This window comes from Cervus elaphus, chromosome 16, assembly GCF_910594005.1.
Source record: "Cervus elaphus chromosome 16, mCerEla1.1, whole genome shotgun sequence".
Classification (NCBI taxonomy): domain Eukaryota; kingdom Metazoa; phylum Chordata; class Mammalia; order Artiodactyla; family Cervidae; genus Cervus; species Cervus elaphus.
Genome location: NC_057830.1, coordinates 20253512 through 20270838, shown reverse-complemented (window position 1 = coordinate 20270838; position 17327 = coordinate 20253512). Strand labels below are relative to the sequence as shown.

General features: G+C 39.3%; 1 protein-coding gene across 2 annotated transcripts in view; it reads left to right on the top strand.

Annotated features, from left to right (window-relative positions):
- Nucleotides 1-13709, top strand: part of RNF20 (ring finger protein 20) — a 29930-nt gene extending 16221 nt beyond the window's left edge. For both annotated transcript variants that reach the window (XM_043927628.1, XM_043927629.1), the window contains exons 10-20: nt 3561-3740; nt 4608-4743; nt 5058-5179; nt 5301-5671; nt 6888-7005; nt 7576-7725; nt 10245-10457; nt 11010-11135; nt 11305-11445; nt 12131-12232; nt 12479-13709. In XM_043927628.1, the coding sequence (XP_043783563.1) occupies nt 3561-3740; nt 4608-4743; nt 5058-5179; nt 5301-5671; nt 6888-7005; nt 7576-7725; nt 10245-10457; nt 11010-11135; nt 11305-11445; nt 12131-12232; nt 12479-12655 (1836 nt within the window). In that variant the 3' untranslated portion in view covers nt 12656-13709. The remainder of the gene's footprint in view (nt 1-3560; nt 3741-4607; nt 4744-5057; nt 5180-5300; nt 5672-6887; nt 7006-7575; nt 7726-10244; nt 10458-11009; nt 11136-11304; nt 11446-12130; nt 12233-12478) is intronic.
- The last annotated feature ends 3618 nt before the right edge of the window (nt 13710-17327 follow it).

Below are 17327 nucleotides of genomic sequence, written 5' to 3'. Positions count from 1 at the left end.
GTAGATATACTCCTAAGTATTTTATTCTTTTTGTTGCAATGGTGAATGGTATTATTTCTTTAATTTCTCTTTCTGTTTTTTCATTGTTAGTATAAAGGAATGCAAGGGATTTCTGTGTGTTAATTTTATATCCTGCAACTTTACTATATTCATTGATTAGTAATTTTCTGGTAGAGTCTTTAGGGTTTTCTATGTAGAGGATCATGTCATCTGCAAACAGTGAGAGTTTCACTTCTTTTTTTCCTATCTGGATTCCTTTTACTTCTTTTTCTGCTCTGATTGCTGTGGCCAAAACTTCCAACACTATGTTGAATAGTAGTGGTGAGAGTGGGCACCCTTGTCTTGTTCCTGAGTTCAGGGGAAATGCTTTCAATTTTTCACCATTGAGGGTAATGCTTGCTGTGAGTTTGTCATATATAGCTTTTATTATGTTGAGATATGTTCCTTCCATTCCTGCTTTTTGGAGAGTTTTAATCATAAATGAGTGTTGAATTTTGTCAAAGGCTTTCTCTGCATCTATTGAGATAATCATATGGTTTTTATCTTTCAATTTGTTAATGTGGTGTATTACGTTGATTGATTTGCGGATATTAAAGAATCCTTGCATTCCTGGGATAAAGCCCACTTGGTCATGGTGTATGATCTTTTTAATATGTTGTTGGATTCTGTTTGCTAGAATTTTATTAAGGATTTTTGCATCTATGTTCATCAGTGATATTGGCCTGTAGTTTTCTTTTTTTGTGGCATCTTTGTCTGGTTTTGGAATTAGGGTGATGGTGGCCTCATAGAATGAGTTTGGAAGTTTACCTTCTTCTGCAATTTTCTGGAAGAGTTTGAGTAAGATAGGTGTTAGCTCTTCTCTAAATTTTCGGTAGAATTCAGCTGTGAAGCCATCTGGTCCTGGGCTTTTGTTTGCTGGAAGATTTTTGATTACAGTTTCGATTTCCTTGCTTGTGATGGGTCTGTTAAGATCTTCTATTTCTTCCTGGTTCAGTTTTGGAAAGTTATACTTTTCTAAGAATTTGTCCATTTCATCCAAGTTGTCCATTTTATTGGCATAGAGCTGCTGGTAGTAGTCTCTTATGATCCTTTGTATTTCAGTGTTGTCTGTTGTGATCTCTCCATTTTCATTTCTAATTTTGTTAATTTGGTTCTTCTCTCTTTGTTTCTTAATGAGTCTTGCTAATGGTTTGTCAATTTTGTTTATTTTTTCAAAAAACCAGCTTTTAGCTTTGTTGATTTTTGCTATGGTCTCTTTAGTTTCTTTTGCATTTATTTCTGCCCTAATTTTTAAGATTTCTTTCCTTCTGCTAACCCTGGGGTTCTTCATTTCTTCCTTCTCTAATTGCTTTAGGTGTAGAGTTAGGTTATTTATTTGGTTTTTTTCTTGTTTCTTGATATAAGCCTTTAATGCTATGAACCTTCCCCTTAGCACTGCTTTTACAGTGTCCCATAGGTTTTGGGTTGTTGTGTTTTCATTTTCATTCATTTCTATACATATTTTGATTTCTTTTTTGATTTCTTCTATGATTTGTTGGTTATTCAGAAGCGTGTTATTTAGCCTCCATATGTTTGAATTTTTAACAATTTTTTTCCTGTAATTGAGATCTAATCTTACTGCACTGTGGTCAGAAAAGATGACTGGAATGATTTCAATTTTTTTGAATTTTCCAAGACCAGATTTATGGCCCAGGATATGATCTATTCTGGAGAAGGTTCCGTGTGCACTTGAGAAAAAGGTGAAGTTGATTGTTTTGGGGTGAAATGTCCTATAGATATCAATTAGGTCTAGCTCGTCCATTGTGTCATTTAAGGTTTGTGTTTCCTTGTTAATTTTCTGTTTAGTTGATCTATCCATAGTTGTGAGTGGGGTATTAAAGTCTCCCACTATTATTGTGTTACTATTAATTTCCTCTTTCATACTCGTTAGTGTTTGCCGTACATATTGCGGTGCTCCTATGTTGGGTGCATATATATTTATAATTGTTATATCTTCTTCTTGGATTGATCCTTTGATCATTATATAGTGGCCTTCTTTGTCTCTTTTCACATCCTTTATTTGAAAGTCTATTTTATCTGATATGAGTATTGCAACTCCTGCTTTCTTTTGGTCTCCGTTTGCATGAAATATTTTTTTCCAGCCCTTCACTTTTAGTCTGTATGTGTCTCTTGCTTTGAGGTGGGTCTCTTGTAGACAGCATATATAGGGGTCTTGTTTTTGTATCCATTCAGCCAATCTTTGTCTTTTGGTTGGGGCATTCAACCCATTTACATTTAGGGTAATTATTGATAGGTATGGTCCCGTTGCCATTTACTTTGTTGTTTTGGGTTCACGTTTATACAACCTTTCTGCATTTCCTGTCTAGAGAAGATCCTGTAGCATTTGTTGAAGAGCTGGTTTGGTGGTGCTGAATTCTCTCAGCTTTTGCTTATCTGTAAAGCTTTTGAATTCTCCTTCATATCTGAATGAGATCCTTGCTGGGTACAGTAATCTAGGTTGTAGGTTATTCTCTTTCATTACTTTCAGTATGTCTTGCCATTCCCTTCTGGCCTGGAGGGTTTCTATTGATAGATCAGCTGTTATCCTTATGGGAATCCCTTTGTGTGTTATTTGTTGTTTCTCCCTTGCTGCTTTCAGTATTTGTTCTTTGTGTTTGATCTTTGTTAATTTGATTAATATGTGTCTTGGAGTGTTTCGCCTTGGGTTTATCCTGTTTGGGACTCTCTGGGTTTCTTGGACTTGGGTGGCTATTTCCTTCCCCATTTTAGGGAAGTTTTCAGCTATTATCTCCTCGAGTATTTTCTCATGGCCTTTCTTTTTGTCTTCTTCTGGGATTCCTATGATTCGAATGTTGGGGCGTTTCACATTGTCCCAGAGGTCCCTGAGGTTGTCCTCATTTCTTTTGATCCTTTTTTCTTTTTTCCTCTCTGCTTCATTTATTTCCACCATTTTATCTTCTATCTCACTTATCCTATCTTCTGCTTCCGTTAGTCTACTCTTGGTTCCCTCCAAAGTGTTTTTGATCTCATTCATTGCATTATTCATTTTTAATTGACTCTTTTTTATTTCTTCTAGGTCTTTATTAAACATTTCTTGTATCTTTTCAATCTTTGTCTCCAGGCTATTTATCTGTAACTCCATTTTGTTTTCAAGATTTTGGATCATTTTTATTATCATTATTCTAAATTCTTTTTCAGGTAGATTCCCTATCTCCTCCTCTTTTGTTTGACTTGGTGGGCATTTTTCATGTTCCTTTACCTGTTGGGTATTTCTTTGCCTCTTCATCTTGTTTAGATTGCTGTGTCTGGAGTGGGCTTTCTGTATTCTGGAGGTCTGTGGTTCGTTTTTATTGTGGAGGATTTACCCCGTGGGTGGGGTTAGACGATTGGCTTGTCAAGGTTTCCTGGTTAGGGAAGCTTGCGTCAGTGTTCTGGTGCGTGGAATTTGATTTCTTCTCTTTGGAGAGCAATGGAGTGCCCAGTAATGAGTTTTGAGATGGGTCTATGTGTTAGGTGTGTCCTTGGGCAGTGCTTCTGACTTTTCTTTGGGCACTCCTAAGGTGGAATTACGGAGTGCAGTGGAGGAAGTGGTCAAGGAGACTCCAGAATATCGCTGTATGCAGTCACAGTTCTCCGTGCTATACAATGAGAGTCTACAGTTGAAAGCACACTTGGATGAGGCTCGGACCCTGCTTCATGGCACCAGGGGAACCCACCAGCGTCAAGTTGAGCTCATCGAGGTAACAGCCTAGCTTTTCCTCCTGTGTATAAGTTTTCTCCCTCATAAATTTTATAATTTTACTCTCTCTTGCTCAGTTAATTTTTTATTCATTCAGCAAACATTTATAGAGTGACTATAGGTCTTTGCTTTGGTAGATGGTGGGTATCCTGCCATCAAGGATTATACAGTCAAGTGGGGAGAGTAGTATCCAGTAGAATGCAGTGTGGTGCAATAGAGCATGTCCAAAGCATGCAGTGATAAAGGAGCAGCATCTGATTTGACTGTGGACCTGCCCTGATTCCACTTGCCAAAGTGGAATGTGAATCTTAAGGATAAATACAAGTTTACTGGTAGATAGAAAAAGGAAAAACTTAAAAAAAAATGGTTTAGTGTGGCTGAAGTCTTATGTGTATGGGGGAGAACAGTGTATAGAAGCTGCATGGCTATGTACATAATTTTTTTTTAAGGCAGAAACTTTTATTTATGTGTTCACTTCTGCATTTTCCTTAGCCTTTAAGTTTATGTTTCTGGTAGTTGGTCATTTACTATATGTCTGCCAAATGAATTTAATATATCTTACTTGACTACTGATATACTGTTTAATTCTTTAGTTCTCCAACTAAATTGTAATACTCTCAGAGTTAGGAGCCACTTCCTGTATTTCTTGAGTCTCCTGCCAGTTCTCAAATCAGTATTATGCAGTTCTCTGGTACTCAGTAAGTGTTGATTGAATGTATTGATTGAATTGGAACTAATCCCTCTTTTCTTGATATTTTCTTTTTTTCTTCTTAGACCCTTCCAGGTCAAATTTAGGAAACATAGTCCTAGAACATGGTGACATTACTTCATTTTGATAAGAATGTTTGGTTCCTTTTTCTGTGTGTAGCGAGATGAGGTTAGTCTTCATAAGAAGCTGAGGACGGAAGTGATCCAGCTGGAAGATACACTGGCCCAGGTCCGCAAGGAGTATGAGATGCTGAGGATAGAATTCGAGCAGACCCTTGCTGCCAATGAACAAGCAGGTACTGTTACTCTGGCTCCACCCTGTGGCTTTGCTGCACATGCCTTCCTTGAAAGACAGCACGGTCACCAGGACTTTTAGCACTAACTGGAGCTCAGGAGTCCTAAAGAACTTGAATTCTGTCCTGCATTTTGGTGTTCAGACTGGGTGCTTGTGTTTTAACTCAAGTTGGTCAGATTCGTTTCCATCTTCCGAGAAGGAATCTACCTTTTGACAGTTCTTCCTGTTTCTTGGAAGTCCCTCATGTGTTCTGCATTTCCTCATGCCTTTGCCCTTGTCACAGTTCTTCCTAACTTTGCTGTTGCTGTTTTTAAGGCCCCATAAACCGGGAGATGCGCCATCTCATCAGTAGCCTCCAGAATCACAACCACCAGCTGAAAGGGGAGGTCCTAAGGTATAAGCGGAAACTGAGGGAAGCCCAGTCGGACCTGAACAAGGTAATAATCAGGAGGAGCAGGATAAACATTGTTTACAGCTAAGTCTGCAGAGCTGTCCTGGGGTGAGAACGGCGTGGTCACCGTAAGCGTGCATGCCGCTTTCCTTTCTCTGCCCTCCCAGACTCGGCTGCGCAGTGGCAGCGCCCTCCTGCAGTCTCAGTCCAGCACCGAGGACCCCAAGGACGAGCCTGCAGAGCTAAAACAGGATCCTGAGGACGTGGCCGCCCAGTCTGCTGCATCGAAGGCGTCTCAGGAGGAGGTCAACGAAATTAAGTCCAAACGCGACGAGGAAGAGCGAGAACGAGAAAGGAGGGAGAAAGAGAGGGAGCGAGAAAGAGAGCGGGAGAAGGAGAAGGAGCGAGAACGAGAGAAGCAGAAACTGAAAGAGTCAGAAAAAGAGAGAGAGTCTGCTAAGGAGAAAGAGAAGGGGAAACATGATGATGGAAGGAAAAAGGAAGCGGAAATTATCAAACAGTTGAAGATTGAACTCAAGTAAGAGCAATGTCTTTAGAGTAACTGTTTCTAACTCTAAAGTGAAGGTTAGGACGTTGTACTTGAATGATGGCATGGCTTATTCAATAACTGTAATATTCTCATTGTAATCAAGTGTACAGTTAACGTGGTCTCAGTTCTTGATCAAGTGTACAACTTCAGTGGCCTTGCATGGCTGCTGTATAGTCTGGCTCAGTGATCAGGTCTCAGTAAACCCTGTTGTTGCAGCCTTATTCCTCATGAATCCAAATTAAGGGAAAGGATATCATGATGGAGGTAACACTCATGAGAACTGTTGGAAATTAACTACTGCTGTTTACTGAATTTGGGCAAATTGTTGGCATTCATTATAATTTAAATTATAATAGGTGGAATATGTATGGCTGTACCTTGAACAATATTGATCTCTTTGCCTGATGGTTAAGTAATTTGTGTATGTATCAGATCATTTAAGAGATTTCTAGGAAGTTTACTCCTGTAGGCACTGCAACAGTAAGACAGACCTTTGAGTCAAGAAAAACTGCCGTAACCTGACATATCGCCCCCTCTTCCTCCTGCGCAACCAGGAACTTTGCTGGTAGAACTGGTTTCCTTCTTGCTCTGCATTGGTCATAGTTGAGTCTTTATTGATGTTTGGATTAGAGGGGCTACTGTCCTCAAAACGTTTGAAAAGGATTGTTAAGAGGTTTGAAAGTTTAGTAAGATAAAGTTTTAGTCTTTAACTGATGATTAATCACTCAACTGTCAAATCTAGGATTAGTGGTATATTTTAAACTGAATTTTCTCCTTTTTTCCCCTCTCTTCCTCTTGCTGTCTTTGAGGCAGAGTTGTTGTTTTTGTTGTTTTTCTCAAGTGTGGTATCAGAATCATCTGAGTGATTTATTTAAAGTACATTCCTGGACCCCATCCCGGACCTGCAGAATCTCAGTTTCTAAGAGTGGGGCCCCAGAACTTTGCCTGTTTAAGAAGTGCCACAAGTGCTTATCTTATAACTTTATGGTGGTGAATTCGGTCTGAAGGGAGAAAGGACTCCTTTATACAGCTTACTTTTCTATACTTTGAGCGTGTCCAGAAGTCTGTTAATAGTCTTTGCAAAAGTCATGTCTTTTAGATGTGTTGTATAAAGTGTAAAATAGAACTGTTTAAATTCAAAATTCCCTTGATCTGATGCCCTTGTTTTCTCATTAACCCTTTGTCTCCGCCACCCTCATCCTAGAAAAGCACAGGAGAGCCAGAAGGAGATGAAACTGTTGCTGGATATGTACCGCTCTGCCCCAAAGGAGCAGAGAGACAAGGTTCAGCTGATGGCAGCAGAGAAGAAGTCTAAGGCAGAGGTAACCTGGTCTGCCGTTAACTGTCATTCTGATCGAAATCATTTGTGGGATTTTCGTTTACACTTCTGAAGGTTGTGGTTTCTTTACCTTTAAAGTTAGTGTTTAAAACTTTGCAGCATTTTCTTCCCTTTTGAAGACCATCTAAAATTGAGATTTCCAGATTTTCCATCAGAAAATTATGGGGAATAGTTTTTAAACTTTTTGCTCCCCTATTTGCCATATAAATCATGGTAATACTGACTTTCTTCTTCTGATTACTTTTTGAAAGAATGCCTTATGCTTTTAAAATTTGGGAGCCTAGAAAAGAAGGGTGAAATTACTATTTTAAAGGAAAGTACATCTGCGGTTCTCCAGAATGCTGCTTATAGAAGCATGTGATTTTGGAGTGGAGTGGTATTAAAGCAGGGCTGTGATGTAGCACACTAGTGTATCATTTGTCTCCTTGCACCATTCTGTAAAGGTTCTTTTGGTGTTTATGGGTCCTCTATTTGTGCACAGATTTAATTGATTTTTGAAACTGTGTGACAGCTTTTTTGTTTCTCTTTTTGTGTGATTCCTTTCCTCCTATAGTTGGAAGATTTAAGACAAAGACTCAAGGATCTGGAGGATAAGGAGAAAAAAGAGAATAAGAAAATGGCTGATGAAGATGCCTTAAGGAAGATCCGGGCAGTAGAGGAGCAGATAGAGTACCTCCAGAAGAAGCTGGCCATGGCCAAGCAGGTGGGCGTACTTTCTTTATTTAAGGAGATTTTTAAAGGAAGTTTTGCTTTTTACGTAAGTAATTGACAGTGAAATTTGCCCTGTCATTCCAGTTTTTTTTTTTTTTTGGTTAATTTTTTTTTCTCTTATGTATTTGTTTGTTTGTTTTTGCATTGAAGTCTCTCATCATTCAGTTACTTTGTTTGGTGTATTTGAGAGGAAGGAAATTTACTCTTATTTTCAGATGGATAGCCAGTTGTTCAGAAACTGTTTATTGAGGAATCTGTCTTTTTTCTGCTGATCTGGAATCAGGGGATGTAATGAATATATAAAATTTTATGTGAAATTTTATGTGAAACTAAGAAATATATGTTCCCCAAATAGTTTACAAATAAATAACTCATGTGTTAACTGTGGTAGTTCCTGAGTCACAGCACTGTAGAGACTTGTCCCCTTCTCAAAGGAACATATATTTCTTTATTTTTAAGTCCCAATGAATTTTCTAACATACCAAAAATGGTTAGAACAATCATAAGAGCTGAAGTCGCTCAGTCGTGTCCAACTCTTTGCGACCCCGTGGGCTGTAGCCCCCCAGGCTCCTCGGTCCAAGGGATTTTCTGGGCCTGAATACTGAAGTGGGTTGCCATTTCCTTCTCCAGGGGATCTTCCCGACCCAGGGATCAAACCCGGGTCTCCCGCATTGTAGGCAGACGCTTTACCGTCTGAGCTACCAGGGAAGCCCTAGATATATCTGCATAAATAGACTGAAGTACACATGGGTGTTTAATATGTGTGAGAAAAAGGGTTTTAACTCAACAGAATAAAGGAAGATAATTAAACGTGGTAGGGCAAAAACATAATAATATTGGAAAGAAGGTGGACATATATTTGAACACTCTACATATTCTAGGATAACTCCCAAATGGAACATATATGTATGTTATATAAATGTAAGTATATAAACATATATATATGTTATATATAGTGCTAAAGAAATCCATAAAAGAGCCAGAAGAAAACAGATAAGTTTTTTTTTTCATTTGAAGTGGAGAAGACCTTTTTAACTAGTAATAATAGCTTAAAAAGATGAAAGGGTGATAATTTTGACTTATGGAAAAAAATCACAGAAAACTTCTATGTGGTGGCAAAGCCAAAGGATAAATGACAAACAGGAAAAATATGTTTCTAACTCTTCATAAAAAGGCTTATCTTTTTAATATACAAAAAATTTCCCCAAAAATGATAGGGAAGAAAACTCAAAAACCCAATAGAATAGGCACAGGATATGAATGGGGCTTCTCTGGTGGCTCAGCAGTTAAGAACCTGCCTGGTAATGCAGGAGATGTGGGGTTGATTCCTGGATGGGGAAGATTCCCTGGAGAAGGAAATGGCCACCTACTCCAGTATTCTTGCCTGGGAAATCCTGTGGACAGAGGAGCCTGATGGGCTATAGTTGGACACAACTTAGCAACTAAACAACAACAACAACAAAGATATGAATAATTCACAGAAAAACAAATGGCTCATAAACGTATGAAAAGATGCTCGTAATTTATAATTAGATAAATGTTGACTAAAACTGTTTTTATATACTGTTCTGCACTTATCAGATTGTTATGAAACTTAGATGTTTTCAGTATGTTGGAAAGTCTATAGATTACAGTTAGTATTATAATTGTGGGAAAGTATGAGAAAATATGAGATTGCATGGTGGGAATTTTCTTACCAACTCCTACTTGATCAGTTTGCTAGATAACGATTTGTATAATTTTTGTCTGCCTCAGCTCAGTTCAAATTCAGATCAACTAGTGAGTATCAGGCTAATAATCAGTGCCAGTGGTTTCAGACAACAAGGCTTCTTCTGTATTCCTCAGTTCAGTTCAGTTGTCAGTTGTGTCCGACTCTTTGCGACCCCATGAACCGCAGCATGCCAGGCCTCCCTGTCCATCACCAACTCCCGGAGTCTTCCCAAACTCATGTCCTTTGAGTCGGTGATGCCATTCAACCATCTCATCCTCTTTCGTCCCCTTCTCCTCCTGCCCTCAATCTTTCCCAGCATCAGGGTCTTTTCAAAATGAGTCAGCTTTTCGCATCAGGTGGCCCAAGTATTGGAGTTTCAGCTTCAGCATCAGTCCTTCCAATGCACACCCAGAACTGATCCCCTTTAGGATGGACTGGTTGGATCTCCTTGCAGTCCAAGGGACTCTCAAGAGTCTTCTCCAACACCACAGTTCAAAAGCATCAATTCTTTCGTGCTCAGCTTTCTTTATAGTCCAGCTCTCACCATCCATACATGACTACTGGAAAAACCATAGCCTTGACTAGACGGACCTTTGTTGACAAAGTAATGTCTCTGCTTTTTAACATGCTGTCTAGGTTGGTCTGTATTCCTAGTGACTAAGAACTAAGCTTCTTAAAAACTGTCTCTCCCTGTCACTTGGTTATTTCCAGATTAATAGTCGACATGTTTAATTTCCTGTGTGCACTTCTTTGGAGTTAGAAGATTTTATTAAAATGAAGGTTCTTCTTTCTTATTTTAGGAAGAAGAAGCTCTCCTCTCTGAGATGGATGTCACAGGTCAGGCCTTTGAAGATATGCAGGAGCAAAATATCCGTTTGATGCAGCAACTGAGGGAGAAGGATGATGCAAACTTCAAGCTCATGTCAGAGCGTATCAAGTCCAATCAGATCCATAAGCTGCTGAAAGAAGAGAAGGAGGAACTGGCAGACCAGGTTTTGACTCTGAAGACTCAGGTAACTAGAATGAATAAAGCTTTCCAGAATCCTGTTGAAATAGGGCATTTTCAACGTGAAAATACATATAAAAGGATAATTATTGTGGCACTTTTTATATAGTAGGAAAAAAACCCTAAAAACTAATGTACATGAGTAGTGTATTGGTAAATAAATTATACATCCATACAGAGGAGTACAATGAGCTGTTTAAACAAATGTGAATCTGCCAATATAGAAAATTGTCTAAAATATATCACTAAGGGATTCATTTGTTTATGTATCTTGTGTTAAAAATGTGTATGTCTTTTGTGTGTGTTCCATGTATCTTAAAAACTTCTGGACGGCTGCATGAAAAATAGTAAGAGTGGCTATGTGATTACCTCTGAATGTCAGGATGAGAAATTGCCGTAGTCTTGCATGTAATTCAAAAGGTTTATGGATAGAATTAGTATTAGCTCGAGATTTCTAAAGAGCTTCTTTTATGGACCTGTGGATTAACAGAGCTTAGTCAGTTTTTTTTTTCCCCCTCTCTTTGCTGTTTGTGTTAAAATGTGACTTTCTTTTTCTGAGGTTGATGCCCAGTTACAGGTAGTGAGGAAGCTGGAGGAGAAGGAGCACCTATTACAGAGCAACATCGGCACAGGAGAGAAGGAGCTGGGTCTTAGGACCCAGGCCTTAGAGATGAATAAACGCAAGGTATGGTGGGCGTTACTCCGTGGTCTAACGTGATGGTTAGTCTTCAGACAAACAAATAAGTATGACACTGGTGAAATTGCAGGTTTGCTTTATTCCTTGGGCTTGGGTTCATATTTTTTTCTCACTGCAAACAATTGGTGATGAGGTGTTACTTATACATCCCTCATAGGCAATGGAGGCAGCCCAGCTTGCAGATGACCTCAAAGCACAGTTGGAGATGGCTCAGAAGAAGCTCCACGATTTTCAGGATGAGATTGTAGAGAACAGTGTCACCAAAGAAAAAGATATGTTCAATTTCAAACGGGCCCAGGTCAGTTGTTTTTTCTTCCCTTTTTGCCTTTTAGGGGTTTTCTGGGCTCTAAAGTGACATGTTTTAAGAGTCAGTGATCTGTTGTATGCAACTTCCTACTTAACTCCTTGAGTGACAAGAGTTTATTTTCTTCACTGAAAATTATCCCTAAAGCCTATCATGGTGCCTACCACGTAATGGCTGTGGAATCAGTACTTATTTATTTAAATGAATGAGTTAGTGAAATCATAAAGAATTATCAGTAAAAAAATTTAGAGAATTTTAAAGTTCTACAATCTTTGTTTCTTGCATCACCTACTGTTTCTTAGGATGCCTTTCTATCGTTTACAGTTGTAAATCTGAAAATTTTAATCCAGTCTATCTTCAGCTTAAAATAATTGCCTTCAAATAAAGTGGCCTATCAAGTTTTCATCATCTTCCTTTTTTAAAAAATTTAATCCCTCTAAACTCTTCTACTGGATTTTCACAGAACTGAATTGACTGCACTTAGATACAACTGAAGTTTGGTGATGTGATTATGGTTGCTTGCTTGTCATTTGTAATTCTCTACATTCTTAGGCGATAATTAGACATGAAAGGACAGAAAGTCCTTTCTTTCTACAGCAGAAAGTTCAAGTTGGAGCCGGTAATTTTTCTCACAAATGGCAGGTCTGGGGGGAGTAACAGTTACACTCTCCCATCACAGGAGGACATCTCTAGACTTCGAAGGAAGCTGGAGACCACGAAGAAACCAGACAACGTACCCAAGTGTGATGAGATTCTGATGGAAGAGATCAAGGACTACAAGGTTAGTGATTTGTCTGTGTCTGTGTGTGTATGTGTTTGTTAAGGCCTACTAACAGATTAGAGGAATAAATACTGAACTTCTTTATGTGAAAGTAACCAGAGAATGGTTTATTCTGGTAGTGGGGTGGGGGGTGGTGCTGTTATTATCTTAGTGCTCAGTGGATTTTCTTATTGTTTGCTTCTACATGAGCCATTTGGGTCATAAACCTTTATGGTTGCTCTGACTCTGATTCCTTTTTTTTCCTAGGCACGCCTGACCTGTCCATGTTGCAACATGCGTAAAAAGGATGCTGTACTTACCAAGTGCTTTCATGTTTTCTGCTTCGAGTGTGTGAAGACCCGCTATGACACCCGCCAGCGCAAATGTCCCAAGTGTAACGCTGCCTTTGGTGCCAACGATTTCCATCGCATCTACATAGGTTGATCCAAGCCAGGAGAAGAGGGGCAGGCTCCGTAGGCACTTAGTCATTAACCACTGAACTGCTGCCTCCCCTCTCCTTGACTGTCATCCACAGGGCAGTGTTTCTGTCAACTCCCTTTCCTTCACAGACTGTGTCCAGGTTCTCCTTGCTAATACTTTGATGACTTCGGCTGGGGGAAAGGATTGATAATGCCAGTCTTGGGTTTTAGAATGAATTAGAAACAAACAACTTTTGGCTTCCCCACCCACTTTATCTCCTATTTTTAGACTTTGCAACCTCTTCTTCAGGCTCCCTGGGTAACCTTGGATTGTCCATTCCTCCTGAAGAAGTCAAATTGGTATTTTTGACACTGAGAAGGAGACAGGGAAGAATGGAGACATGTGGCTTCTTGCAGTGGGCAGTGATCTTTTAGAAATAAGCTATCTGCGGGTCTGAGCGGTACTCGATCTGGACAGTAAACTTCTTGTAAACTTGGATTATAAAATGATATCTTCATGCTCCTTATTCCTGTTTGAAGCCTTAATGAAATTTATGTCCAGGATGAGTCAGCCCACCTCCTGTTCACTAGCTGAGTAATTTGTTAAGGTCAACTGACTTCCTTGTTATAGTTATTTAAGTTTTGGATGTTCTGCTCATCAATGTCTTTAAATTTCTTGAGGCCAGAATGATTTCAAATACTATAGCCCCCTTTCATCTTATAATGAAATCAAGATGGGAAAGGCTGGGGCACAGGACTGAGATGGTGAAGAGATCCACTGGGTATTCTGGGAACTTGATGCAGAGAGGCCTTGGTGAGCTATGAATTCCTCTCATCTGCCTCTCCACAGGGGTGGTTATGACTCCTGTTTTCAGAAAATTCTATGTAATGTTTCCATAGGACTTTATACTCCACAAGCTTCAATTAAAGCAGGATTCAGTTTGCTTTTGTGTTCATGTTTTCCTTTGAAATTTTTATATTTGTCATTATTAGTTGATTTTCTACCTGCTGTTTTAGAATTAAATTCTCTTGAACAGAAATAATCAACTGAGATTAAAAGGCTAGCTGTGTTTAAACTATTTTGTTCTGTGATTAATTGAAGCACTTTTCTCCTGGTTGTTTTATTGAGATTGTTCTGGGGAGGGGTTATGCCTAAAAGATGGTTCATTTGACTATTTAGTTCTCTTCCATAGTTTATTATGGGAGTAAGTCATTGTGATTTGTTTTCCAGAAGGTATCAGGCTACCTGACACTTTAGTTTGAGAGTTCTTGAATGATAAATTTTATGGTAACCAGCAAACCAGAGGTTTTTTTATGTCTCTGGTAAGGGGTTGTGTAAAATCCTTCTCGATCACCACATGTCCTAGAAGATGGGTAAGGGCAAATTCCATGTCCTTTTGTGGTCACTATCTAATCAGCAGGACTTGCGATTAGTTCCAGACTCATGTGGAATGGGTTAAGAAACTGAGTCTGAGGAATTTTACAGTGTCATCAAAGAGGTCATGGGCCCCTCAATCTCCCCATCCCCCTTCCCAACACACACACAGAGCCAGAAGGAGGTCCGGCCCTGCTCCCGGGTACGTGGTGCATTTGCGTTCATTAATAGGGCACTTTCCCCTTGCTGTTCTCTTAATAGAGCAAGTGGGAGCATAAGTTTGTTGGAAGGAGAGCAAGACAGCTTACTTGGGCAGGTAGCAGTTTGGGTTTGGATATTAACTGTTTATAATGCTTAGCTAGGAAAGCCAGCTGCCCAGCATCAGGGGACCACGGAGCCTGTGGAATGTTGTGAAAGAAACTGCTAGTCTCATGGGAAGCTCGATTTAGGGGAAGTTCCTCTAGCTGGAAAGAGCAGGGAGCCTCCAGTCCCAACTAGCTTGATGTCCAGGCAACACAGGAGGAGCTCTTAATGTCATTTTCATATAATGATCCAAAACTGGTGATTTGGGGCATTCTAGCTTCTCATTGGGAAAGAGGTCATTGAGTGGGCTTCAGGAATACCCACAAATTTTATACCAAATTCTGTTTGTGTTGTGTCTGCATTTTTCACAGCTTTTTTCAGATCCTTAAAGGATCTTAATTTCTTAAGGGAATTTTGAAACTTAACAAATCCCCAAAAGGCTAAGAATCACTGTTCTATATCCATAAGAGTTTTTTATGTCATGACTATAAATGTCAATATCAAAGATTGTAGCATACGTTTTAGAGACCCTCTTTTTTAAAAAAAACAAACCCACCTTTCAAGTCTTCTGGAGATGGTCTTTTGTTCTTTTTTCCTTTAGTTTTTCAACCTTGGAAATTGCTGTGGCAATTTGGACCAAAATCAGGGTTGATGTGCTCTAAGGCATATGACTGCAAGTCTTGGGAGGGTCCTACCTTCTTACCTCCTCTAAGGGTCTTTTTCAAAGGTGTTTGGCTGTTTCTGCTAGCGATTGCATTCTTACATGAATTTCCACTGAGATTCCTTGGTTTGTTTGTATTGTCTGGCCAGATCCACAGGCATCTTTGGATGCCACTCGAGTGGTGAGTCTGATTTGTTACCACAGGGATTCATGGGAAGATTCCAGACAATCCACAAGTGACCACTGTCTTCTTTTAGACCTATGGGGATGGTGATGATGGAAGGAAGCTATCTGCTGCTCTTGTCTATTTCTATAGTCATTGGTGGTGTGGAATGTCTAAACCTTTACCCTTAAGATTTTCCCTGAGGACTGTTAATTGATAACCCAAGTATGGATGGCTCTGTCGAAAAGTTTTGACTAGTTCTTATCACAAAGGCAATCTGACTGACATAACACAGCTACACTGAGAGTATGTAGAAAACTGGTAGGTTGTGTATATGTTGGACTGGGTTTACATGGTAGGAAACCCCTGGCATGGAAATCACTTCAATTTTCCTAGATCTCTATCTAGTTGTTCCACCACAAGAAAGCATTAAGCTTTACTTCCTGGGGATTTCTGCCCAAGTTTGGTCTCCTTCTAACATTAGGTGTTAATGTCTTATGTATAACATATTTCACAGTTAAGTTAGGATACGGAAAGGACAGTGTTTCAATAATCCTTCCCAATATCCAGCAGAGGACCTGGCACATAACACTCAGCAGAGATTTGCATGATTAAGTTAATTCAGCTCCATGTTTCTGATAACAAATCTCCAGAAGTCTGTTTTATTGGCCTAATGAGTGAATTCAAACATTCCTTTTCTTCCATCCGCTTAATGGAAACAACCTTTCCTCATATATTTAAGCAATACTTCAAATCTAAATTACCCTAAAACACATGATTGCATTTTAAATTTCATTTGTGGTAATAACAAAAGGAATTATAGTGAATTCTGAAACTGATACCTCTGTTGGAGGCAACCCATGATAGCAAGGGCTTCTCTAACTGTAGATTAGCCCTTTTTGAGGGACGTTTTAGACAAAATTGGAACCATAGCATATTCATATTCGTGTAACAGTGATTTGCTCTGAGGGTTCTAGAATGCTGAAATCTATGCCGTGTAATGATCTGGAAGCTCAGGTGTGGGAGTTGAAAGGGGACTTCAAACCATGTTCTTAGTTTAGAGATGAAACAGTTCCCATTCTGCTACTAATCAAAATGTGACAATCAGACTTCCATCCACTGTTTTTCTTTCACCCTAAGTGGAAACCTGTACTACTAGAATGTTTGTGATCAAGGAGATAATAAGTGAAAATACTTTCTGTGTCTTTTTGGAAGTCTTTCTGAAGACATATAAAGCCAGTGTATTTATCCTTGATAGTTCTAATTTGAATAGGGTCTCTTTGCCACACCCTATTCCCTGGTTCAGTGAGTTCCCATAGCAATTTGTTCTGGAGTAGAATTGAACCAGAGGATCTTAGATTTCTCCTTGCTCACCTAACCCATTTATGTATTTGTGAAGTGCTTATTGTGATTCCAGGCACTATACCTAATATGACTTGGGTGAGTACGAACCTGCTGCTTAGCAAGTTACTTTAGGTCTCTCTGCTTCAGATTCTTCATCTATAAAACAATAATTACTTTAAAGGATTGTTTTTGAGGATAAAATGAGATGATACATACAAAACATTTAGCACAGCACCTGGCACCTAGTAAGTCCTCAAAACAGCATTTTGCAGATAAAGTAATTGAGAGGTCAATTTTTCTTTCTTCTACATTTTTTATTTCTAGGAAAAACAAAAGTGACATTTTCTTTGGAATCTAGGCCATGTGTATTTATCTGTGTCTGTCTTGAAGTCTACTTGTTGAGGTTAACTGATGGTCATGGCCCAGTCACTCTGGAACATCAGAAAGTTAACTCCATCTGCTCACTGCCCTACAGACAGATGAAATGCATGTGAATGACAGCCAGTTCCACCTAGAGGTGAGGAGCCTGATCTTGCCCCAGATCCCTTTCAGCTTAAAATCCTTTAATGGTTCCTATGGTCTTTGGGATACAAATTCAACTTAGCACAGTGATCTTACCTCTGCTTTTCTCTTTCTGGGCCTGTAGCTTGCCACTTACATTGTGCTTTATGTTTCTGTCATATTCAACTATTTGATGTTCTTAAATACCCTGATTGTCATAGTTTCCCAGCTCCACAACTGCACATGCTGTTTTTATTTTTTAACCTGGGATGACTGTTACTCTCCACTCAATTTTTCCACTGCACACATGACATGTAGACATATGTGGAAAGGTGTTTTCTTTGTTCCCG